General features: G+C 38.4%; 2 protein-coding genes and 1 long non-coding RNA gene across 20 annotated transcripts in view; 2 read left to right on the top strand and 1 right to left on the bottom strand.

Moving 5' to 3' along the window:
* ZFYVE16 (zinc finger FYVE-type containing 16) overlaps window positions 1–15,931 on the top strand; it is a 71,193-nt gene extending 55,262 nt beyond the window's left edge. For all 4 annotated transcript variants that reach the window (XM_009240858.4, XM_002815701.5, XM_054555676.2 and 1 more), the window contains 4 exons: window positions 9,561–9,723; window positions 10,557–10,662; window positions 11,459–11,626; window positions 14,015–15,931. In XM_009240858.4, the coding sequence (XP_009239133.4) occupies window positions 9,561–9,723; window positions 10,557–10,662; window positions 11,459–11,626; window positions 14,015–14,173 (596 nt within the window). In that variant the 3' untranslated portion in view covers window positions 14,174–15,931. The remainder of the gene's footprint in view (window positions 1–9,560; window positions 9,724–10,556; window positions 10,663–11,458; window positions 11,627–14,014) is intronic.
* LOC134761403 (uncharacterized) lies at window positions 15,411–24,750 on the bottom strand. Its single transcript, XR_010139980.1, has 2 exons — window positions 24,614–24,750; window positions 15,411–22,401 (listed from the first exon to the last, which is right to left on the bottom strand). It is a non-coding gene; the product is annotated as an uncharacterized LOC134761403 (long non-coding RNA).
* FAM151B (family with sequence similarity 151 member B) overlaps window positions 24,533–26,600 on the top strand; it is a 54,330-nt gene continuing 52,262 nt past the window's right edge. For 3 of the 15 annotated variants that reach the window (XM_054555681.2, XM_063724158.1, XM_063724159.1), the window contains exon 1: window positions 24,846–24,967. In XM_054555681.2, coding sequence (XP_054411656.2) covers window positions 24,943–24,967 — 25 coding nt within the window. In that variant the 5' untranslated portion in view covers window positions 24,846–24,942. Of the gene's footprint in view, window positions 24,968–26,600 lie in introns of all 15 variants that reach the window. The other 12 variants (XR_008525326.2, XM_054555684.2, XM_054555680.2 and 9 more) reach the window with 9 other exon arrangements.

A 26,600-nucleotide genomic window follows, 5' to 3' on the forward strand; every position in this document is an offset into this window, starting at 1 on the left:
AAAATCTGAAATCTGAAACACTTCTGGCCCTATGTGCTTCAGATAAGGGACACCTGTATTATCACACATAAATATTTTATCAATAATTCCTGTATATCCAATCAGTAGTCACATTACCCCCATTTTCTCACTTCTTAGAATGTTTGTTTAAATCAGTATCCAAATAAGATCCAGTCACTGCAAATAATTATGTCTACTCTTTTAATTATGAATATTTTCAGTTCTTTTTGGGATTACTTCATCTTAATCAGTTTGGGCTGCCATACAAAATACAACAGATTGAGTAGCATAAAAAGCATAAATTTATTTTCTCACAGTTCTAGAGGCTAGAAATCCAAGATCAAGGTGCCAACAGGGTTGGTTTCTGGTAAGGCTTGTCTCCTTGGCTTGTGCATGGCTGTGTCCTTACATGGCCTTTTCTCTGTGTGCACTCTCAGAGAGAGCTCCAGTATCTCTTCTTCTTCTTCTAAGAACACCAGTCCTAGGCTGGGTGTGGTGGGTCACACCTGTAATCCCAGCACTTAGGGAGGCTGAGGCAGGTGGATCATTTGAGGTCAGGAGTTTGAGTCTGGCCAACATGGTGAAACCTCATCTCTACTAAAAATACAAAAAGTTAGTCAGGCGTAGTGGCGGGCACCTGTAGTCCCAGGTACTTGGGAGGCTGAGTCAAGAGAATGGTGTGAACCCGGGAGGTGGAGGTTGCAGTGAGCCAAGATCGTGCCATTGCACTCCAGCCTGGGTGAGAGAGACTGTCTCAAAAAAATAAATAAATAAATAACACCAGTCCTTTCAGATTAAGGCCTCACCTTTATGACTTCATTTAGCTTTAATTAACTCCTTAAAGGCCCAACTCCAAATACAGTTACATTTCGGGGTTAGGGCTTCAACATACGAATTCTGGGGAAACACAATTCTGTCCATACATTTGGATTTTCTAATTATTTTTAAATCAATTATGATAATATGTGGCTTTCTAAGTGTATGAGTCTGTTTTCACACTGCTATAAAGAACTGCCTGAGACTGGGTAATTTATAAAGGACAGAGGTTTAATTGACTCACAGTTCAGCGTGGCTGGGGAGGCTTCAGGAAACTTATACAGTCAAGGTGGAAGGTGAAGGGGAAGCAAGGTACCTTCTTCACAAGGCAGCAGGAAGGAGAAGTGCTGAGTTAAGGGGGAAGAGCCCCTTATAAAACCATCAGATCTTGTGAGAACTCACTTGCTATCATTAGAACAGCACGGGGGAAACTGCCCCCATGATCCATTTACCTCCACCTGGTCTCTCCCTTGACATGCAGGGATTATGGGGATTATGGGGATTATGGGGATTACAATTCAAGATGAGATTTGGGTGGGGACACAAAGCCTAACCATATCACTAAGAATTTATCAATTTTATTTATGCTATCTAATTTGTTGGCATAACATTGTTCATAGTATTCCCTTATAATCCTTTATTTCTGTGAGGTTGGTAGTAATGTCCCCTCATTAATTGCTGATTTTAGTAATTTGAATCTTCTTTTTTCTTGGTTATTCTAGTAAAGGTTTGTCAATTATATTTTGTTTCTCTGTTCCTTCCCTACAGTGTTTTTTTGTGTTAGATATTTTCTAGTGTACCATTTTAATTCACTTGTCACTTCTTTTAATGTGTATTTTTTTTAATTTCTTAGTGGTTGCCATAGACATTACAGTTAATACCAAAATGTTTAACAATATAATTCAGATAAATACCAATCTAATTTCCATAGTATATAAAAACTTTACTCCTGTTTATCGTTTCCTCTCTACTCCTTTGTGTCATTATTGCATACAAATTACATGTTTATACATTATGTGCCCATCAACACTGATTTATAATTATTGATTTATGCAGATGTTTTTTAAATGAGAAGAGGAAAGAGTTACAACCCAAAATACATTTATGTTCTTATATATTAACCTATGTAGTTACCTTACCAATTCTCTTATTCATGTGCATTCAAGTTGCAGTCTAGCATCCTTTTATTTAAGTGTGAGGGACTCCCTTTAGTATTTCTTGTACTTGAGGTGTGCCAGCAACACATTTTCTCTGTTTTTGTTTATCTGGGAATGTGCTAATTTCTCCTTCATTTTTGAAGGAGAGTTTTGCTGGACATAGACTTTCTGGTTAACAATATTTTTCATTTAGCATTTTGAAGATGTCATTCCACTGTCTTCTGGCCTCCATGGTTTCTTTTTTTTTCCCTTTTTTTTTTTTTTTTTGAGACAGGATTTAGCTTGGTCACCCTGGCTGGAGTGCGGTGGCATAATCACAGCTCACTACAGCCTTGACTCTTGGGTTCAAACGACCCTCCCATCTCAGCCTTCTGAGTAGCTGGAACTACAGACATGTACCACCAGGTCTGGCTAATTTTTTTTCTATTTTTTGTAGAGACAGGGTCTCACTGTGTTGCCCAGGCTGGTCTGAAACTCCTGGGCTCAAGCATTCCTCCTGCCTCACCCTCCCAAAGCATTGGAATTCTAGGCATGAGCCACTGTGCCTGGCCTCTACATACTTTCTGATTAAGAAGTCAGCAGTTAATTTTATTTGAAATCCTTTGTATGTGATGATTTGCTTTATTACTGCTTTCATGACACTCTTTGTCATTCACAGTTTGACTATGAGGTGTTTAGGGGTGGATCCCTTTGAGTTTATAGTATACTTGGAATTCTCTGTGATTCTTAGATGTTCAGATTAGTGTTTTTCATTATGCATATTTGGTTTTTTTTTTTTTTTTTGAGACGGAGTTTCCCAGTCATTGCCCAAGCTTGAGTGCAATGGCGTGATCCTGACTTACTGCAACCTCCACCTCCCAGGTTCAAGCGATTCTCCTGCCTCAGCTTCCCGTTAGCTGGAATTACAGGCACCCACCACCACGCCCAGCTAATTTTTTGTACTTTTAGTAGAGACAGGGTTTCACCATGTTGGCCAAGCTGGTCTCGAACTCCTGAACTCATGGGATCCACCTGCCTCAGCCTCCCAAAGTGCTGGGGTTACAGGCATGAGCCACTCTGCCCAGCCACATATGTTGGTATTCTTGATGATATACCCACACATCTCTGAGGGTCTGTTCGTTTTTCTTCTTTTTTCTTTCTGTTCATCAGATTGGGTAGTCTTAGTTGGTCTGTTTTCAAATTCACAAATTCTTCTGCCTAGTCAAATCTGTTGTTGAGCTCCACTAGTGAAGTTTTCATTTTAATTGTAATTTTGAACTCCAGAATTTGTATTTTTTTCTTACAATTTTGTAATTTCTATCATTTCATTGATATTCTCTGTTTGGTTAGGCATCATTCTAATACTTTGATTCTTTAGACATAGTTTCCTTTAGTTCTGTGACATATAAATAATTGATTTATACCCTTTGTCTAGTAAGTGTAATGTCTTTGTTTCCTTAGGGACAGTCCCTGTTACTTGCTTTTCCCTTCGTATATAGGCCATATTTTCCTATTTCTTTGGATAAAAGGGTTTCCTATAAAGCTATGTAACTGAGATACTGTGGAGGATGACATTAGTGAAAGTTGCGACACTGAAAACCTCAAAAAATACTCTGCCCCATCTAAGGAATGAGGAAACTGGCAAAGAATCAGAAGCAACTGTTTCAGAACTCTGGAAATTAATCAAAAGTTTATAGCAATTGGGGATGTTTTATTAAAGAAAAATGACTGAATCTTGATAAGAATAGCAAGCTTTCTGTTATTTTAACTTGCCCTATACCTATCCTCTCATCTCCAGCACAGCAGAAGCCTTGAAAACCAGCAGGCTTATAGCCAATGGTGGGGGCAGTAAGGGGTTGGAGCTCCTTCAAAAACTTACTATCAGACAATTGTCATTATTTGACTTCTCAGGTGGTTCCCTGGAAGACCCTACTTACAAGACTGTTTTACTTTTCCTGACTCTAAGCTTACACAGTGGGAAAAATCTTTTCTCAGGGAGTGTTTGTCAAAATGGAATGATTATGCATACAGCAAGTATTTAACCAGCCTCTAGCTATGGAATACAATTGAGGCAAACAACAGGCAAATCTAAAGGTTAAAAGGAAAAGCTGGGGAATGCTTTGTCGGTAAGGGGTCACATGCAAGTTGCAAATACAAGGATGTACAAATGCCCAGGAAAGACCTGGGAAGGTCCTATGTGTCCACCTCAGATTGACCTTGAGCCTCTGCACAAGCAGGAAGTGATAGCCAAGACAGAGGTGTCCACTGCCTGACTTGAATGTTGAAGGCATGCCCTAACAAGCACATAAACCTTCCAGCAAAGACTAGGATAGTTATTAGTTTCAGGCATTTAAGGATATCTCAGTTCAATAATTAGACAGCTAATAAGCTAACTCAGCAGAGACTTTAGTGACTACATATGTATGACAAAGAATGCAGATTTTACAGAATTAGTTCAAAAAAGCCACATAACAACAAACAGCAACAAAAACAAACTCTGTGGAGAAGACAAAATCTGATTTCCAGAGGTGCCTCATTAATTATTTAAAATGTCTCATTTTCAACATAAAATTGCCAGACATGCAAAGAAACAGGAAAATATGGTCTATACGTGAAGGGAAAAGCAAGTAACAGGAACTGTCCCTAAGGAAACAAAGACATTACACTTATAAGACAAAGGGTATAAATCAATTATTTAAAATATGTTCAGAGAACTAAAGGAAACTATGTCTAAAGAACCAAAGGAAAGCATGAGAATGATGTCTAACCAAACAGAATATCAGTGAAGCAACAGAAATGATAAAATTATAAGAAAAAAAATATATAAATTCTGGAGTTCAAAATTACAACAATTAAAATGAAAACTTCATGGTGGCATGCACCTGTACCCCAGGCTACTCAGGAGGTTGATGGCACCCATATGCTTTATTCTTCTTTTCAGTAGTGCCATGGCCAGTGTCAGTCCTTTGATTTTTTCATATTAGTTTTAGGATCAACTTGTCAGGTTTATAAAAGGTCCATGGGAATTTTTATCTGGGGTTGCATTAAATCATTAGCTTAATTTTGAGAAAATTGGCACATTTTCCATTTTCAGTGTTCCTATTCATATAGTAGACCCTCACTTATTTTAAATCTACAGTTATGTGTTGCTTAGTGATGGGGATACATTCTGAGAAATGTTTCATTAGGCAATCTTGTCATTGTGCAAACTTCATAGAGTGCACTTACACAAACCTAAATAGTATAGCCTAGTGCATACCTAGGCTATATGGTATAGCCAATTGCTCCTAGTCTGTAAACCTGTATAGCATGTTACTGTTCTGAATATGGTAGACAGTTATAATTTGATGGCATTTGTGTATCTAAGTATATCTAAACACAGAAAAGGCACCGTAAAAAATACTGTACTATAATCTTATGGGACTACTGTTGTATATGTGATCCCTCATTGACTGAAATGTTGTTTTGTGGTACATGACTTAATGATTTTTGGTTTAGGCCTTGTATATATTTTCTTGATTTATTCCTTTACCTTATCAATTTTATTGCCGATGTAAATGGTATCTTATTAAATTAAAATTGTAATCTGTTTCTGGTATATAGAAATACATTTATCTCTGCATTTTAAAACTTACATCCAGCTACATTATATACTCTTACTTATAATAATTTATCTGTCGATTCTTTTAGAATTTTCTATGTAGCTGAAATAGTGTAATTTTGCTTTTTTCTTTGCAATTCTTACGCTTTTTATTTATTTATTTTGGTTACTGGTTGGGACTTCTAATATAATAGAAGCAATAATCATAAGCACACCCATCTGGATCCATGTTTATCAATTAATACCTTTTAAGAAGTGAACTTTTATGATTTATTTTTATGTGCCATATCTGTTATTCTGATAATGGGATTTGAGATATCCAAATATTTTCCTTCTTATTTCTTTTCTTTCTCTTTTTTTTTTTTTGAGACTCATTCTCACCCAGGGTCTTATTCTCACCCAGGCAGAAGTGCAGTGGCATGATCATAGCTCACTGCAGCCTCAACCTCCAAGGCTCAGGCAGTCCTCCCATCTCAGCCTCCTGAGTAGCTAGGACTACAGGCACACACCACCACACCTGGCTATTTTTTTGTTGTTGTTTTTTTGTAGAGACAAGGTCTCACTATGTTGCCCAGGCTGGGGCTTGAACTTCTGGGCTCAAGTGATCCTCCTTCCTCAGCCTCTGAGTAGTTGGGACTACAAGCACATGCCACCTTGGCTAATTAAAAAAAAAATTTTTTTGTAAAGATGACGTCTTCCTATGTTGCCCAGGCTGGTCTCAATCTTCTGGACTCAAGTGATCCTCCCTCCTCAGCCTCCCCAAAGTACTGGGATTACATGTGTGAGCCACTGCTCCTGGCATCAGTCTGTTTTTGAGATACCATTTTCATCTTCAGTTTTTATCAGCTTAATTATGTGTGCCTAGATCCCAGTCTCTCTTCTTCTAGGACTCTGTCACTGTGTGTGTGTGAGTGTGTGTGTGTACACAAATATATGTGCGTGTGTGTGTTAGATTGTTTTGTGTCACCCCATAGATTCTTGATGCTCTGCTCATTTTTTCTTCAATGTTTTTTCTTTGTGTTCTTCAGATTGGATACTTTTCACTGATTTTTCTTTATGTTCTCCAATTATTTTTTTTGCCATCTTTAGTCTACTATTAAGTCTCTCCTTTGGGGTTTCAGTTTTAGTTAGATTGTACTTTTCTGTTCCAGAATTTCTTTTTGTTTCTTTTTCCAGTTTGTATTTCTCTCAAGATTTATTATATGTTTATTTAGCCCATATTTGCTTTTTATTCTTTGAATGTGTTTCCTTTAGGTCTTTGAATATACATACATATATACATATATATGTGTGTATATATATAGGTGTGTGTATATATACACATATGTGTGTGTGTGTGTATATATATATATTTTTTTGAGACAGAGTCTCACTCTTTCACTCAGGTTGGAGTGCAGTGGCGTGATCTCAGCTCACTGGAAGCTCCACCTCCTGGGTTCACGCCATTCTCCTGCCTCAGCCTCCCGAGTAGCTGGGACTACAGGCACCTACCACCACACCCAGCTAATTTTTCGTATTTTTAGTAGAGACAGGGTTTCACCATGTTAGCCAGGATGGTCTCGATCTCCTGACCTTATTATCCTCCCGCCTCGGCCTCCCAAAGTGCTGGGATTACAGGTGTGAGCCACCACGCCCAGCCTCTTTGAATATATTTATTATAGCTGTTTTAAAATTTTTATATGCTTAATTGGCCATCTTGAAGTTGGCTTCAGTTGCTGAAGGGGTCACATTTTCTCATTTCTGTCTAGTAATTTCTATTATTTTTTTTGAGACAGGATCTTGCTCTGTTGCCCAGGCTTGAGTGCAGTGGTACAGTCATAGCTCACTGCAGCCTTGAACTCCTGGGCTAAGTGATCCTCCTGCATCAGCCTCCTGAGTAGGTGGGACTGCAGGTACACACCACCACACCTGGCTAATTTTTAAACTTTTTGTAGAGATGAGGTTTCACTGTGTTGTCCAGGCTGGTCTTGAACTCCTGGCCTTAAGACATCCTCCCTCCTTGTCCTCCCTAAGCACTGGGATTACAGTTGTGAGCCACCGCACCTGGCCTGTCTAGTAATTTTTGGTTATGTATTTGTCATTGTTATATGTAGGGAGACCCCCTGAAACTATTGCTACAGAATAAAAGATGAAATGCTCCTGATTATTGTAAATACAAAATTGCATGCAGGATTGTGTAAAGACAATGCCAGGTTGGACTGCCAGAATGAGCCAACAGCACGTGATATGTTTCCCCCTGCAGAGAGCCTATGAATGGATGTGCAGTCAGGGAGGTTTCACATCACCAAGATTCCTATCCCAGAAAAGCAGATGTTCATAGCTCTGGGAATGGAATGTGACCCTTGTGGAGAGCCTATAAACGGATGCATGGAGGGCGGGTGCCTGTCCATATGGATAAGTTAGGGCTATAAACGCCCTCATCTTGCCACAGCTCTTCTAGGCCTCTTTAGGGTTAAGGCGTACTCCTTTCTGAGAATTTCTGGTCTAACCGGTTGTCTAGCTTCATGTCCTGTTTCTATGGATTGTTTGTAACCAGCTTTTGCTGCAACTGTTACTGCTGATTAATATCTTGCTAATCATAGGTTATGGAAAGACTGTGTTTCTGTTTTAAGGCTCTGTTAGAAATTACTGATGCACACACTATATTGTAAATTCTTATCTCTGTATACTGTACTTCTGCATACAGATGTTATGTTAAAGAATTACTTCATCCCCATGTGACCATCTAACCTCATAATCAAATGACCCTAAATCCCTCACTAAGCTACCCCTGCCCTCACTAAACTTAATAATAAATGCTGGTATATCCAATGCATTGTTGGCACCACGGGACCAGAAGGCGGTGACCCCCCTGGACCCAGCATTCACTATCTTTTGTGTGTCTATTATTTCTCAACCTGCTGATCTGGCTGGGAATAAAGAGAGAGCCCCGTTGCTTTGTGGGCTGCTGGCCAGATCCTGCAATAATTACATGCTTTAGAAACTTTAGATTCTAAGTACATTTTGCTGAAGAAGGTTTGTTTATGTTTTAGTAGGCAGTTTCATGGTTGATCACCTTGACATTGTATAGACTTGATTTTTCACTTTCTTAAGATGGATTTGTAGAAATCCTAAGGTGTTTACCGGTCCACACTAATTTGACAGTAGTCAGTCTTCAAATCTATTTTGCCTACAGATTTTGTAAGGGCTTCATTTTGGCTTTTCTACAATGCCTGTTAATGAGGTGTTAATAAAGTCTCCACTTTGGTTGGTCCACATGACCAAATTCCCCAACATTATTTGACTTCTGTTACCTCTGTTCTCTTCCCCATGCTGTAACACTATGCTATGTTTAAGCCTCATCTAGTCTCACTCTGTTATTGTGTCCCCAGTTCTAGTCCAAAGACTTCAAAGTCTTCCATGCAGTTTTCTAGTGCCCCTCTCTTAAGTGTCCTGACTGCAGATTCTAGGCTTCACCAAACTCTTTATCTCTGACTTCTCAGCCAATAGGGCCATTGCAGACTTAGTGGGTCACCTTGAAGAAATTATCCCCAGGCAGAGAGCTCAGGGCAGGGAGTAAGGGCTCTCTGCCTGGGAATAATTTCCTCATGGTGACCCACTAAGCCTACCTGAGTTCTCTGCCTGGAGATAACCATGGGCTTAACCTCTTCAGTTTCCCTCTAGGGATCTCAGTATTGCACTGCCTATTGTCCAGAACCTAAAAACAGTTATCTCATATATTTTGTCTAGTCTTAGTGTTGGTTGTAATGACAGGGCTATCTGGTACCAGTTATTTCATCATAGCCAGAAGCAGAAATTCTCATCTTTGTTTTAACCTTAAAAAAAAAAAATTCTTAACTTTGCAAAATACTTGTCTTATTTCCTAGTGGAAAACAACCATTAAGATGATTAGCAAATGATTTAAAACTTGTATCTTACACAGAACATATTTTGATAGCAAATTTTATGGCTTAGATATACACATTGGTATTTGGCAAAAGAAATGTGAAACTTAGTCTCATTTCTAGATGGCTTAATGGTACAAATAACTCCAGAGACCATGAATGGCTTGCGGCTAGCTTTACGAGAACAGAAAGACTTTAAAATTACCTGTGGGAAAGTTGATGCAGTAGACCTGAGAGAATACGTGGATATCTGCTGGGTAGATGCTGAAGAAAAAGCAAACAAAGGGTAGGAATTTTTTTATTCTAAAATATAATTGATTTGAAGGAAAGTGCAGGATTAAAATATCCTATTTATAAAATTAAATATTTTATGAATGAATATATACTTATACCATCAATTTAAATGCCTTTACTCAAATTAATAAATGCAATCTTTTTCAAACATGTACCTAACTAGCCTCATAAGTGGTGGTGTGGTTTTTGGGCCAGGATGGTTCATTTGAGAGGGGCTTGATGATGAAACATCTGTTGTGTAGCAGTGTGGGCTTGATGCCAGGGCTGAAAAGGCAAGACACTTTTTCTTTCAGATGGTACCTATTTTTGTCACATAAGTTAAAGAGTCCCTTTGGATGATATATACTGTATTATTTTGATTGACTATAAATACAAACAACTGGATTTAATAATCTTTACATTAGAGGCCTCACAGATTATTACTGCCACTCCTTCCTCTCTTCAGTTACCCATTTTCTTTCTTTTTTTGAGATTGGCTAAGGGGTCTGGAGTAAAGAAGGAAAAAGAGGGCTGAAGGATTCCAAAATAAAGTTTTTGAATTCATGAGGCAGCTTTTCTATTAGACTATCTAAGGTATTTTAAACTTTAGGTCTGAATTGGGCATATGAAAAAGGAGATATACAATTTATTGATGAACAAAAAAGATTACTACACAATCAAGAAATCTTGGTAAATGAATGTGAACTACAGATTTAGTTATTTTGTATATAATTGACATATCTTCTTTTATATTTTTTCCCTCATTCCATTTGTTCAAATCTGATAATTCATTTCAAAAAACACATTGGTGCTAATAATTCTATTGTATTATGTTTTATTTCATAGTGTTATCAGTTCAGTGGATGGAATATCATTACAAGGATTTCCAAGTGAAAAAATAAAACTGGAAGCAGATTTTGAAACCGATGAGAAGATTGTAAAGTGTACCGAGGTAACTAAGAAAGAAGGTCCCTTTACATGCTGTGTTTCAATGTGATTTTTGTTCTTTACAGATTGTGCATACTCAACCTCTAAATATTTATGCATCGCTTATTATACTTTTTATGCTACACTTTGAGACATACACATTTCCACCCCAGAATTTTATACACCAGAATTGGATTTCCATAGGGTTAGTTCAGGCTATCAAATGGTGGTACTGCCTGCCAGCTGTGTTGGCAGCATTGCCATCTTTGTCCTGTAATATGTTACTTGACCATATTTTAATTTTCCTCAGATTTTATGAAAAATAAGATATTTTGTCATTAATTTATAATCAGCATTCACATATGAAAGTTATTTTTTCATGTTTTTTTTTTTTTTAATTAGAGGATATGAAACTACAGACTCCCAAGTCCTTAGTCTACCTCCTTATTCCCCCTCATATTTATTTCTTATGCATTCTTTGTGATTTTATTACATGTGCAAAATAGAACCTGCAGAGAATGTAGACACAATGGAACATCATTTGTTTTATCTTAACTTCATATAGATGTTCTTTACAGGGTAGACTCATACTGATTTAACAAGCCTTTAGGCAAAAATTGCTGAGACATTTCCATATTTACCATAACTTTTGGTTTTATGTTTTTACTTATAGTAAAGATCAAGCTATCGATATAGAATTCTCACAACTAATGCTTTTCATGGTGCTTTACATTGGAATTTAATTAAACTTGAAAGCAGCAATTGTTGCATTTTAAAGTTACTTTTAATCATGACTTGTTTCCTAATTAAATACATTTCAGGTGTTCTACTTTCTAAAGGACCAGGATTTATCTATTTTATCAACTTGTTATCAGTTTGCAAAAGAAATAGCCATGGCTTGTAGTGCTGCGCTGTGCCCTCACCTGAAAACTCTAAAGAGTAATGGGATGAATAAAATTGGACTCAGAGTTTCCATTGACACTGATATGGTGAGGCGTGTTTTTGTGATGTATTTTTGAAATGAATGTATTGCATATTAAAATAATCAAGTTTTTCTTCAACCTTTTATTTTGGGATGAAAGGGAATGAAAATTTGTTGAGCATCAAATGTGTGCTACACACTTCACATATATTATCTGTATTAGTCTCCACAACAGGGGTCAGCAAACTGTTTTTGTAAAAGGACAGACAGTAACTATTTTGGACATTGTAGGCAGTATGGTTTCTTTCACAACTACTCAACACTACCATTATATTGGGAAAGCAGCCGTTCACAATATGTAAACAAATTAAGTGTGGCTATGTTCCAGTGAAATTTTATTTACCCAGTGGGGCCAAGTTTGGCCTGCAGGCCATAGCTTGCTGAACCCTTCTCCATGACTACTCTGCCTTGTAGGTAGGTTTTTAAATTTACGTATTCTGACTAGATTCTATACGTACATGATTTAAAATCTTAAAAGTCTAAAAGTATATATATAACAGGACCACCTCACTGAATATTTGCGGAGAGCAGCATTCACAATGTATTCTGTGTAACTGGTGGACTCTGGAGATAATAACTCCAGACTACAATGTAAATGGTTCCCAGTAGAGTTGTATAAGGCAGCAGCCTTGGAAATATCTTTCCTACTGTTGACATCCAACCCATCAGTTCACCTCCATACTTTTCTTTGTCCTCCCTCTCTGGCCAAGCAATCAGTGTTACTCATTTCTTATGTATTCTTTGTGATTTTATGCATCTACAAGCAAATAAGTGTGTGTCCTCCTTTTTCATCTCCTCTCTTTTACACATTTTTTACCTTGCTTCTTTAATATATCTTAAAGATATTAATACTAGCAGACATTCTAACAGCGGCATAGTAGTTGATTATATAAATGTACCATAATTTATCTAACTAGTTATTCGTGCATATTTGATATATGTTGATAGACATTCAGGTTGTCCACAATATTTTGCTTTTATATAAGCGTAAGTATATCTATAAGAAAAATTGTGAGTAGAATTGCCAGGCCTGAGTATATACTCAATAGATATTACCACATTATCCCAAATAGAGGTTATGTCATTTTATATTTATTTCTTCCAGCAATTTGTGAGAGCTCTTTCCCTCACATCCTTTTTTTGAGACAGTCTCACTCTGCCACCCAGGCTGGAGTGCAGTGGCACAATTTTGGCTCACTGCAGCCTCTGCCCCCTTGGTTCAAGCAATTCTCCTTCCTCAGCCTCCCGAGTAGCTGGGACTACAGGCATGTGCCACCACACCTTGCTAATATTTGTATTTTTAGCAGACACAGGGTTTCACCATGTTGGCTGGACCAGTCTTGAACTCTTGACCTCACGTGATCTGTGGCCTCCCAAAGTGCTGGGATTATAGGTGTGAGCCACCGCACCTGGCCTCCCCCACATCCTTATCAAAGAAGTATATAATCAAACTTTTGAACTTGGACAATTTGATAGGTGAAAAATAATACATTATTATTAATATTATTATTGCTTTTTAAATATATGGGGTTTTACTATGTTTCCCAGGCTGGTCTTGAACTCCTGGGCTCAAGCAATTCTCCTGCCTTGGCCTCCCAAACTGTTGAGATTATAGGCATGAGCCACCACACCTGGCCCCAGTATTATTTTAATTTGTATTTCTCTTAACAAGGAGTGATGATCATCTTGCATGTAAAAACAATTTGTTTTTCTTTGAACTGAAAGTTCTCTTTCTGACATCCAAGTAACTCTTTCCAACATCCAATATAGATTTTCAAATCAGAGAATTCATTAGAATGGTTAAGCTAAACATGGGTGAGTTCATAGGCTGAAGGTTTGCTTTTCTCCAGCCAGGATATATTTTACTCATGGTTCTTACTGGAAAAGGGGTTTTGTTTTTATCTCACTATTAAAAGTCCTCTTTTCAAGGAAGCACCCACTATTTGTTATTTGAGTAAGCACTGTAAATTTTTTTTTAGCCAAATGTATTAAAGTGTAATTTGCACCAACGTTAGAGTCTAAAATATTATTGCAATAACAAATTTGAAATATTGTAAGTAGATTTTTTTAATACCATGGGGTTTTTAATTTAAGTAATGTCGGCAGTTATTCAAAGCCTCATCCCTCTAATTTGTTTATGTGTTCATTTAGAGGAAACGTAAAGTGTGACATAGTAGCAATTTTATCTTTATGATATATGGGGAGGAACAATTATAATTTATGTAGTAGACAGATAAAAGATACAGGAGAATGTATAATTTTTTTATAAATATATCAAATATTTTATTTAACATGCTTGAACTGATATTTTAAATTATTTCACTTATTTTATATTCACATTCTGAGCTAAACAAGATTGCTCATTTTCTTATCAAGATTTTTTTTTTTTTTCTAGGTTGAATTTCAGGCAGGATCTGAAGGCCAACTTCTGCCTCAGCATTATCTAAATGATCTTGATAGTGCTTTGATACCTGTGATCCATGGTGGGACCTCCAACTCTAGTTTACCATTAGAAATAGAATTAGTGTTTTTCATTATAGAACATCTTTTTTAGTGAAAGAATGTGCCATATTACATATTGCAACCTAATTTGTTAAAACTAACTCCAGCACTAAAGCTGAAATGCCACAAACACTAAAAGTATAAATATGTCTGATTTTTCGAAACACATAAGCTTTGCTCTTTAGGCAGGAATGATCTTTTCAAATCATTAGCACAATATTTAAATATCTAAAAATTTAAGAGATCCATACTTTCTGAAGCTTTACAATTAATTTAAGTACTAAAAAGACAAGGATTTCTTTTAAGAAATTTGTAGCATTTACTGTGTTATTTAAATGCTAAGCCAAAGTATCTGCACTTAGGTATACCTCCTTATGCCAATAATGATTTTAATGAAGGCTCTTTTCAGATGTAACCTTATGAAGGAAATATCTGCTTTGTGTATATGCCAGTTAGAATACTGGTTTCTAAAGTCTGTCAAATTGTATTTCAGTGGCACAAAAACCAGTTTCGAGGTCTTAGACTTATAATTCTTTGAATAAAACTGATAACTTATTTGTATAATTGGAGTGGAGACCTACCTCCATAATTAGATAAACTCTTTTTGGATTATAATCAGAATTTTGCCTTTTTTCTTCTCAAATTATTACATGTATATGTATTATATATCCATATATATAGTTTTTCCTGATTAAATGGATATTAAAATAATTGCAGGTGCTTCAGGACTTTTGCTTCTATATTTAAATATGTTGTTTTTATAGCAAGAACATATTCTGAATGTGTTTTATAAATCTTTAATAATTTATATATAGGTAATATTTTTGTATCACAATGCATTATTTTTTTCCTCCTTTCCTTCCAAAGTATACCACTGTATTTACCACTTCTAAGAGTGACTGACGACAGGCCAGATGACCCTTGAAGTAGTCATTATGTAGCAATAAATGAAGCCTGAAACAGGTTTTTTTACTTCCACTTTAATCCTTAGAAATTTCTTGGCAACTTGGCATATTTTCATTGACACCAATGTATAAGTATAAATTTAAATGAACTAGTTACTTTTGCCTATTTTAAATTCTTTATATGATAGTTATTTTTTATAACAGGATATTAACATAAGTTAAATCCTATGTATTTGAAATTGTTACAGAGCTTTCCTCTTCAAACAGCAAAAAAGTGGGGGGCATATTGTAGTCCTGTCATTTAAGTTATGTAAAAAATTTAATCATTATTTTGATGCTTTAAACATTCTCAAATGTGTAATATATGTTTTTGTATCAAAAACACTCATATTTCAAGAAAAAGAAATTATGTTAAATAGCCCTGTTTTAAGAAAAATATTTATGAAGCATCTCAACTTGAAGATCGAGTCAAAGTTATAACTCAGGATCTAAGGTCTCAAGCTAGGAGAGACTGAGAATTTTAATCAGTTTGGGCATATAGTTTGGACTGAATCACATCTGTAGTACTTAGCCAAAGACAATTCGGAGGAGAATATCAGCCTTCTGGAAGTAGCTACTTCCTGAACAATGTAAAGTGTTGCAGATATTCAGTAAAATGGCAACCTGTTATAATTTGTGAAATTTATTGAAATGGTGTAAGATGAAAACAATTGCATATCAAACCCAATTTATGTTTTCTTAATATAGTGTGTGTATTCTGCCATGTAAGTAATTGCACAGTCTTAAAATAACCAAATGGTAGAGGGCTGTTCCATGATGGGATTGCTTTGGATTTGTTTTCATAAAATCTCTACATTCAATAAAAACTGGAATTATGTGCCTGAAGTTTGGAGGCACATTTTGAAGTATTCTTTGTAGATATATAGTATGTTTCTGAATGTGTTTGTTACTTATTTGGTCATTGGTACTTAATTTGAAATTTTAATTTTTTAAGAGTGAAGAAATAGAATGGTTCTTTGTACTCAGTTTGCAATGATCTATTTTTGGCTTATGTCTTTTAATACTACTCTCTTTCTCTGAATTTTGAAATATGAAGTAAAATCTAGCCCATTTGTTTTATGCAGCTATTCAACAAACTCTGTGTGTTTGTATACTTGCTACATGCAGAGCACTTTACCAGGTTTCTAAGCAAAAATTTCTAAAAATGATTACTTGTTCTGATAGAATTAGGCATAGCTCTTTATCAACATTTATGGATTCCATGCCACAAGTAGTATGCGCTTAAGTGCAGAGCATGCCAAGAGAAAGAGTAGGATTTGGCCCTGTAGGAACAAAGATTCAATTGTGGGAAACTACTTGTTTCTGAAAATTGCATGCTAGGATATTTACATCATGTTCCTGTTGAAAACAATTCCTGATTAAAATACAAGAATAATCTTAAAACATCAAAGAGATTTTCCGGACAATAAGGAATGTCAAGTCCAAAAGTAAAGAGAATAAGAGAAGCAAGCATGGACCCTTACTCTGACAACCTTATGAGTGAGGGGGACAGAAATTAAAGTTCAGGGCCCATATAAGGTGATGAACCTAACAGGAGACCCTCCACACAATAGGCTGAGACTCCCAAATACTTTCACTTTTAGGATGATAATGAATCAGAGGTGGAAGAACCAATGTAAAAGAACAGGCAAGTTTAGAATTGCCCCAGTGATCTAAAGAATCTTAAGCATTGAACTTCCCTTAAGGTGTTCCCACACTACTAATGCCTCCAGGTGACAGAGAAAATAAAATGTAAATACTTTCCATGGAAAAGTAATTTCATTGTAGGCCTCAAATTACTTTTCAAATATGTCTAGTAACACATAGTAAAAAATAAGTAGTTATATAAGGAAACTAGATTCCAGAGGCAAGAATTACTTGAAGCAATGAAAACAAACTCACAGATGCAGGTATTAGATTTGTTTTCTTTCTTTAAGGAAATAAGGTGTGTGAATGTACTTGCAGGAAATGGGAAACTATACGATAAAAAGTTATGGAGCTAATCTGGAAAAGAACTGAATATAAACATTGCAAGAATATACGTAAAAACTGCACTTTAAAACTCAGTAAATAGATGTAATAGAATGCAGCCAATCAGGGGTAGTTTATAAACTGGAATATAACTCAGGAGAAACTATTCACAGTGCACCATGGGAGAAACAGCTGGAAAAAAAACAGAAGACCTGTAGAGAATACAGTGAAAAATTCTAAGTGCTTCATTAGCTGTGAGAAGAGAGGCAAGAATAGGACAGAGCAAATACTTAGATAGAATGCAGAATTTTAAAAACTGATGAAAGACATGACCCCACACATTCTAGAAGCCAGGCAAATCCCAAACAGAATAAACTAGAAAATCCACACATAGACACATAACAAGGCCAGGTGCAGTGGCTCACACCTGTAATCCAGCACTTTGGGAGGCCAAGGCAGGAGGATCACTTGAGCTCAGGTTGAGACCAGAGTGAGCAACACAGGGAGACACTCTCTACAAAATTAAAAAAAAAAAAAAAATTTTGCCAGGTGTGGTGGCTCATACTTGTGGTCCCAGCTTCATGGGGGCTGAGGTGGGAGGATCACTTGAGCCCAGGAGGTTGAGGCTCCAGTGAGCTGTGATCGTGCAACAGAGCAAAACCTTGTCTCAAAAAAAAGGAAAAAGAAAAAAGACATTTAACAGGAAAACTGGAAATGCTAGCTGACAGAGAGAAAAAGAGTCCAAGGAACAATTTGCTCTTTCTAGTCAGAGGACCAGAAAGGAGGTTGGAGGCTATGGGACAAAACCCTTTTTAATTTAATTGCAGTATTCTAAGAGAGCCTCAGGAAAGATGCAGTAAGACCCACCGCCCCACCAGTAGAACCATGGGTAATGACTTGGAACCTTCTGGACCTTCCTTGCTCTACATCAATCCCGCAGCAGTAAAGAGGTATCATCACTCTTCTCTTCCCCCTGGTGCACTAGTGGCAGACATTGCAGGGCAGAACACTGGCAATGGGGAGGCTAAAGCGCTGACTTTCTAGCCAAAAACCAAGAATGGGGTTCTAGAAACCAGAGTATAGGTAAGATCACAAATAGGAGGGAACTGAAGAAAAGGAACCCTTAAATCTGTCAATAAAATCCTGGGATCATCTCACAAGCTGTGTGTGTGAAACTAACCAGAAGCAGCTGAGCAAAGGTTCTGAACACTGAATTACAGTGTAGGCCACTGTCCAAGTTTCAGATTGGCCACTAGATGGTGCACAATTGGGGCAAAGAACAGCTTAACAAAGGCAGTGAAAACTAACATTGGAACCACAGCCACCAAAAAAAGTGGCCAGGATGTGTGCTCTGAAACTTAACTGGATTGATGGTCTGCTAAAACAAAACAAAACAAAAACATTCTTATGAAAATTTAAACAGGATAGAGAATATCATAATATTCCAAATATATCCCAGAAACAATCCAAAATTATTTGACAAAGAACTTGTGAAACCTAAGCAACTCTCTAGGGAAAAGACAATGAACAAGAGCCAACTCTAAGGTTACCCAAATGTCAGAATTATCAGAAAAAGACTTAAAACTAGTTATTTTATTTTATTTATTTATTTTATTTATTTATTTTTGAGACAGTCTCTATCACCCAGGTTGGAGTGCAGTGATACAATCTTGACTCATTGCAACCTCCACCCCCAGGGTGCAAGTGATTCTCCTGCCTCAGCTTCCTGAGTAGCTGTGACTACAGGTGTGTACCACCATGCCTAGATAATTTTTTGTATTTTTAATAGAGACAGAGTTTCACCACGTTGGCCAGGCTGGTCTCAAACTCCTGACCTCAAGTGATCTGCCTGCCTGGGCCTCCCAAAGTGCTGGGATTACAGGCATGAGCCAGCACACCTGGCCGTTAAACTAGTTATTTTAATCATGCTACACAAAGAAGACATTTCTCCAAAGGAAATATATAAAGGTAAACACTGTTGAAATAAATGGAAAGCTAAAAGTCTCAGCATAGAAGCTATAAAAAGAAACAAGTGGAAATTGTAGAACTGAAAATACAATAACAAAATTTACTGGAAGGTCTCAACAGAATGAAGATGACTGAGGGAAAAGTCAGTAAATTTGAAGATACATGAGCAGAAATTATCTAGTCCGAATGGCAGTGAAAAAAATGAGAAGACTTTTGGGGATCTCTGGGACAATATGAAACAGTCTAATATTCATGTCTTAGGAGTCCAAAAAGAACAATTGGAAGAAAAAAATATCTGAAGAAATAATAGCTGAAAACTTCCAAACATCTGGCAAAAAACAAATATTCACATACATTTACATAGCATTCTATTTAAAGCCGGTCTACTGGCACAGCAAATCCCAAAAAGGAAAACCACACCCAGGCACATCATAATCAAAGTGATGAAACCAAGTGTAAAGAAAATACTTTGAAAGCAACTGGAAGAAAACAACACTTTGTATATAGGAGAACCAAAGATTTCAGTGATGGTAGATTTCTCATCAGAAACCATGGAGCAACATTTATAAAGTGCTTTAAAAAAGCAACAAAACTGTCAACACAGAATCCTTTATCCAGCAAATATATTCTTTAGGAAAGAAAATGAAATAAAGACATTTTATTTTTTTCTTTACTTTTTTTTTTTTTTTTTTTTAAATGAGATGGAGTCTCACTCTGTTGCCCAGGCTGGAATGCAGTGGTGCGATCTCAGCTCACTGCAACCTCCGCCTCCCGGTTCAAGCAGTTCTCCTGTCTGAGCCTCCAGAAGCGTAGCTGGGATTACAGGTGCATGGTACCACACCCGGCTAATTTTTTTGTATTTGTAGTAGAGACGAGTTTCACCATGTTGGTCAGGATGGTCTCAAACTCCTGACCTCAGGTGATCTGCCTGCTTCGGCCTCCCAAAATGCTGGGATTAGAGGCATGAGCCACCACACCTGGCTGAAATAAAGACATTATCAGAAGAAGGAAAGCTAAAATAATTCATTGCTAGTAGTCCTCCTTTAACAGAAATGCTAAAGGAAGTTCATGGGGAAGGAAAATGATTGCAAAGAAGGAAGAGCAACCAAAATGGCAAATCTCTGCATAAACCAAATAGACTTATATGTTTGTTAAAATATATGTAACTGCTGAAATAAAAAAATTATAACATCATCTTATGGGATTTTCAATGCATATAGATGTAATACAGATGAAAACTGCATCCTAACCAAGGGGACAGTGAAAGAACCTATATAGTAAGTTTTCTAAATTTCACTTAAAGTGGTAAAACATTATAGTAGGTTACAAAAAGTTTGGTATGTAATGATCATCTCTAGAGCAACCATTTTAAAAAACTGTGCAAGGAGATATGTTTAAAAAGCCGACATATAAAGTGGAATTTGGAAAAATAAATAATTCAAAATAAAGCCAGCAAGGAAAACAAGTGTAAAAGAAACAAGGGACCAACAAGAAAAATTAATGCTAAAATGGTAGACCTAAATCCAGCTGTATCAAAAATTACACTAGGCCAGGTGTGGTGGCTAATGCCCATAATCCCAACACTTCAGGAGGCTGAAGCAGGAAGATCACTTGAGGCCAGGAGTTCAAGATCAGACTGGGCAATGTAGTGAGGCCCTGTATCTACATAAAATTTAAAATAAAAGAATTAGCCAACCATGGTAGTGCATGCCTATAGTCCTGGCTACTCAGGAGGCTGAGGTGGGAGATCATTTGAGCCCAGTAGTTTGAGGCTGCAGTGAGCTGTGATCATACCGCTGTACTCCAGCCTGGGCCACTGAGCAAGACCCTGTCCCTAAAAATAAAAAGAAATAACAGTTACATTAAATGTAAATGGTCTAAATATGGCAATTAAAACACATAGACTGGATTTTTTTTTTTTTTTTGATCGAGTCTCACTTATTCTGTCACCCAGGCTGGAGTGCAGTGGCACAATCCCGGCTCACTGTAACCTCCACCTCCCAGGTTCAAGTGATTCTCCTGCTTCAGCCTCCTGAGTAGCTGCGATTACAGGCATGTCCACGTCTGGCTAATTTTTTCTTTGTTTTTATTAGAGATGGGGTTTCACCATTTTGCCCAGGATGGTCTTGAACTCCTGTCCTCAACTGATCTGCCTGTCTTGGCCTCCCAAAGGACTGGAATTACAGGCATGAGCCACCATGCCTGGCCAGATGGATTTTTTTAAAACCTAACTTATATGCTATCTATACAAGCCACTTATGATACAATGGTACATGCAGGTTAAAAAGTAAAAGGATGGAAAAAGATATTCCATGCAAACACCAAAAAGAAGAAGAAAAGGGGACAAAGCTGGAGTGGTTATTTTGCTATCAGACAAAGCAAATTTCAGAACAAGGAATATTACCCTGTAATTTATTTTTAAATTTATTTATTTATTTATTTATGAGACAGGGTCTCATTGTATTGCCCAGGCCTAGAGTGCAGTGGCTATTCACAGGCACAGTCATGGCACACTACAGCCTTGAACTTATGCTCTTAACCCATCCTCCTGCCTCAGCCTCCTGGGTAGCTGAGCCTACAAGTGCGTGCCACTGCACCCAGTTCCCCTGTGATTTATTATTGCATTTCATAGACTAGATACCAAGTTCAGAGAGAGAGTAATCTGTCCAAAGTCACACAGCTAGAAACTAAATTGGAATTTGAGGGAAAACTTTCTAGCTATTAGGACTCTGAAAATGAGATAAGCTGTATTCATGCAGTGCTTTGTTTTGATTTTGAGACAGAGTCTCACTGTGTGGCCCAGGTGGAGTGCAGTGATGTGATCATGGCTCACTGCAGCCTTGACCTCCTGGGCTCAAGCAATCCTCCCACCTTAGCCTCCTGATTAGCTGATACTACAGGCACATGCCGACACACCTGGCTTGTTTTTATTTTTTTGTAGAGATGGGTCTCACTATGTTGCCCAGGCTGGTCTCAAAGTCCTGGTCTCCTCCTGCCTCAGCCTCCCAAAGTGCTGGGATTACATGTGTGAGCCACCACGCCTGGCCTTTATTCCTGTTTAGATGTCGCCAAAAGCAGCCCCAGACTCAAATTGGGGCCTGTGTCTCACATTCTAATCGTTATATTCTTTCCCCAGTGCAGCATGTACCCTTAACTTACAAAACCTTTGTTTTGTGCCAAAAAAGTAATTAGACTTATTTTTACCATAAAATTTCCAAACACTCAGAAGTAAAGGAAATAGGATGAAAATCTATATACCCAGCCTACAACAATCCTCCAAGTCAACACTGTCAAGACTTGCCTGTTTTGCTTCATCCATCCCTTAATTTCTTTGCTGGGGCATTTTAAAGCAAATATCAGACATATCCTTTCACGCCTCACACTTCAACATGCAGCTCTAAAAATAAGGACAGTGAAGAGGAATTTTGAGTCAGTTATTGTAAAATATATGAAAATATTGTAATATTGTGACCAAATGTCATAAAAACTTAGCAAACTGATGCAGGAACAGAAACCAAATACTGCATGCTCTTACTTATAAGTGAGAGCTAAATGATGAGACACATGGACAGAGTGGGGAACGACACACTGGGACTTTTGGAGGGTGGAGGGTGGGAGGAGGGAGAGGACCAGGAGAAACAATGAATGGGTACTAGGATTAATACCTGGGTGATGAAACAACCTGTACAACAAACCCCTATGACACAGTTTACCTATGTAACAAACCTGCACTTGGACCCCTGAAGTTAAAAGTTAAAAAAAAAAAAAAAAAAAGAAAAGCCGGGCACAGTGGCTCATGCCTGCAATCCCAGCACTTTGGGAGGCTGAGGCGGGTGGATCACTTGAGGTCAGAAGTTCGAGACCAGCCTGGTCAACATGGTGAAACCTTGTCTCTACTAAAAATACAAAAATTAGCTGGGTGTGGTGGTGTGTGCTTGAAATCCCAGCTACTCAGGAGGCTGAGGCGGGAGAATCACTTGAACCCGGGAGGTGGAGGTTGCAGTGAGCCGAGATCGTGCCACTGCACTCCAGCCTGGGCAACAGAGTAAGACTTCATCTGAAAAAAAAAAGAAGTTTTTTAAAAAAGACTTGTACTGCAATCAGTGCCATCAAGAAAGTGAAAAGACAATCTACACAATGAGAGAAAATATTGCAAATATTTGCAAATTATCTGTTAAGGGACTTGTGTTGAGACTATATAAAGAATTCTCAATTGAAATGAGCACAGGATTTGAGAAGACATTTCTCCAAAGGAAATATATAAATGACCAATAAGCACCTGAAAATGTGCTCAATATTATTAGTAGGGAACTGCAAATCAAGATAATGAGGTAGTACTTCATATCTACTAGGATGCTATAATTTAAAAAACACATAATAACAAGTACTGGTAAGGATGTGGGGAAATTGGAATCTTCATACATTGCTGGTGGGAATGAAAGATGGTACAGCTGATTTGCAAAACTGGCAGTTCCTCACACAGTTAAACAGTTACTATATGAACAAGTAGTTCCACTCCTAGGTATGTACACAGATATGTACACAGGAATGTGTTCATATACATCCACACAAAACTTGTCCGTGAATGTTCATAGCAGCAGCATTCATAAAAGACAAAATGTAGAAACAACCCGAATGTCCATCAGCTGTCGAATGGACACACATAAAATGTGGTATTTACAAACTGGAATTTATTCCAACATAAGAAGGAAGTACTGATAAATGCTAAAACATGGATGAATTTTGAAAACATGCTAAGTGAAAGAAGCCAGTTACAAAGATCATACATACAGTCTGTGATTCTATTTACATGAAATTCCAGAATAGGCAAATTCATGAGACAGAAAGTAGATGAGTTGTTGCCTGGGGGTAGGAAGCGGGTAAATGGAGAGTGATTGCTTTGGAGTGATGAAAAATATTTTATCTGAAAGGCTGGGCCAGAATAGCTCCCCTTTGTATTACGTGTCAGGTGATGATAGTTATCCTAACTCTACCACTGGCAGATTGAGTTTTTTGGTCACAGAAGCTGAAAATGGCAGAGCTTTGTTGCTAATTCTGATCACTAGTTTGGCTTCAGAAAGTAATGAGTTTAAGGAGAGCTAGAAAGACAGTGGATGGGAGGACCCAGTTGCTGAGAGCGTTTTCTGAGTGAACACTGGTAGAGAGACAGAAGGGGAGAGAAAACTTCAAGTTATCAGCTCGGTAACTTTGTACAAAAACTTATTTATTTATTTATTTATTTATTTTTTGACAGAGTCTAGCTCTATCGCACAGACCGGAGCGCAGTGGAGCGATCTCGGCTCTCTGCAACCTCCACCTCTCCGGTTCAAGCCATTCTTGTGCCTCAGCCTCCCGAGTAGCTGGGATTACAGGCGCGCGCCACCATGCCCGGATAATTTTTTAAATTTTCAGTAAGGACTGGTTTTAACCATGTTGGCCAGGATGGTCTCGAAATCCTGACCTCAAGTGATCCGCCCACCTCGGCCTCCCAAAGTGCTGGGAGTTTCAGGCCTGAGCCACCGTGCCCGGCCAGAAACACTGATTTTTATCAGTAATGATTCCACACCCTTTTAGGATATTACTAACATTTAAAAGAAAATGTACCCAACTTTTGAAATTCGTGCTCCACTCCAGCAACTGCTTTCAATCGGAGTTGCATCCTGCGCCGCAGCATGCCCTAACGCAGCGTTATCTTCAGAGCTACCACCGGCTTCCGAAACCTTTCGGAGGAGCGCTTCGCCAACACCTGCACGGCGGAGCGGCGCGCCAGCCTTTGCGCCTGCGTGCCGCGGCTCTGTTTGGTTTCGCTTCGCTGGCGCCCGCAGTGCTCTTCCCCCGCCGAGGCCTGTGGTTTGTGGAGTCGAATTTCCCTGCCACCAGTGCTCGGTTAGCAGGGGCGCCAGCCTGGGCGCCTGCGCGGACAGCGGGCGTCGTCACCATGGCAGTATCCGCTGGAGGCCCAGGTAAGCGCCGAGCGCGCGGCCTCTGCCTGGAGGTGGGGCGCTTTGAGAGGCTCCGCCGGCGGCACCCTCCTTTTGCGGGCTCCCGCGGTCTTCTTTGCTAGAGACCTGGGAGCGCGCCGCGCAGAACCGGGCGGCTGGGCTTGGAGCCTGCTCTGCACTCCGGGCGCGCCCGCGATCTCCTGGCGAGGACCTCGGTTTGCCGGGTGGGCGCTAAGGGACAGGCGTTAAGGGGAGGTCGAGAATGGCGGGGTCAGTGTCTTTTGAGGTCTGGGATGGAAAGAAAGGAATGTGACGTTTCCCTAATTCTTAATTTCAGCCGACCGCATGGGGGCGGTCTGGGTCAGTCGGTTCCTCTTTGAAAGCTGGGGAGGCTTGGGAATGCGGACTGGGCCGGGCCCGGCATAGTCCCGCTGCTGAGCGCGCTGCCTGGAAAGCTGGCAGAGTGCGGCTCGCTTGATTCCCCTTGGAATCAGGTGCTTCAACTCGCGGGACAGCAGTTCCGCTCTTGAAGGTTACAGTATATTTTCTGTAAACTGAAGTAGTGGCATGAGACAACGTCAGTGACGCGTTCTTTCTTCAGTTTAGATTTTTTCCCTAATTGTAAAAATAATACACGCTTTCACCATTCTGACTAGCAGGCTGTATAAATACAGGTTCTCTTCTGAATCGATGCACGGTTTACAGAATCTTGGAATAAAATGTGTGTGTAAGCGAAAAATGTCCAGGTCCTGATAAATGCCATTATAGAACATTTATAAAGTATATTAGTATAGGGAAATAGGAAAAACAAATCCCCCAAATGCTGATACCCACAGGCACCACTACTAACTTTTTGGTATTTTCTAACAACCCTGACTCTTAAAAATAGAGTTAAGATCATGGTAAACATAATTTCTAAAATCCTGCATCTTATACTATCCCATGTCACCAAGGTTTTTATAAACATAATTTTGAATGACTGAATTGTTTTATACAATTATATTGTATACAATTATATTGTAATTAACCAGTCTCCTCCTAATGTTGAACGTTAATCAGTCGTTTCCTGTTTTGTTTTGTTTTGTTTTGTTTTTTGTTAGAATTCGTTCTTACAATGAACATTTTTGCATTGTTCTTTCTCAGTTATGTTTTTGGTTTGTTTTTATCCTGGACATGATTCTTGTAACTGAAATTACTGGATCAAAGGATGTGAACTTTTTTCTCTCTCACTTTTCTAAGATCTGGGCTAAACCTCCATAGAACATTTTCTTCAGACCAGAGTTTTCCTTTTTTAACCCTTGTGCTCTTTACTTCTCAGTATAAATCCTTTTAATGCCTAGTTTTCCTAAGAATCCAAACAAATCTGGGACAAAGCTCACACTCAAGACTTACACCATTCTCACTCACAGGCTGTATAAATCCAGATTCTCTTCTGAATCGATGCAAGGTTTACAAAATCTTGGAATAAAATGTGTGCACAAGTGAAAAATGTCCAATTCCCGACAAATGCCATTTTTAAAAAAACAAATTTGCGGGCCGGGCGCGGTGACTCACGCCTGTAATCCCAGCACTTTGGGAGGCCGAGGTGGGCGGATCACGAGGTCAGGAGATCAAGACCGTCCTGGCTAACACTGTGAAATCTCGTCTCTACTAA

This window comes from Pongo abelii, chromosome 4, assembly GCF_028885655.2.
Source record: "Pongo abelii isolate AG06213 chromosome 4, NHGRI_mPonAbe1-v2.0_pri, whole genome shotgun sequence".
NCBI classification, from domain to species: domain Eukaryota; kingdom Metazoa; phylum Chordata; class Mammalia; order Primates; family Hominidae; genus Pongo; species Pongo abelii.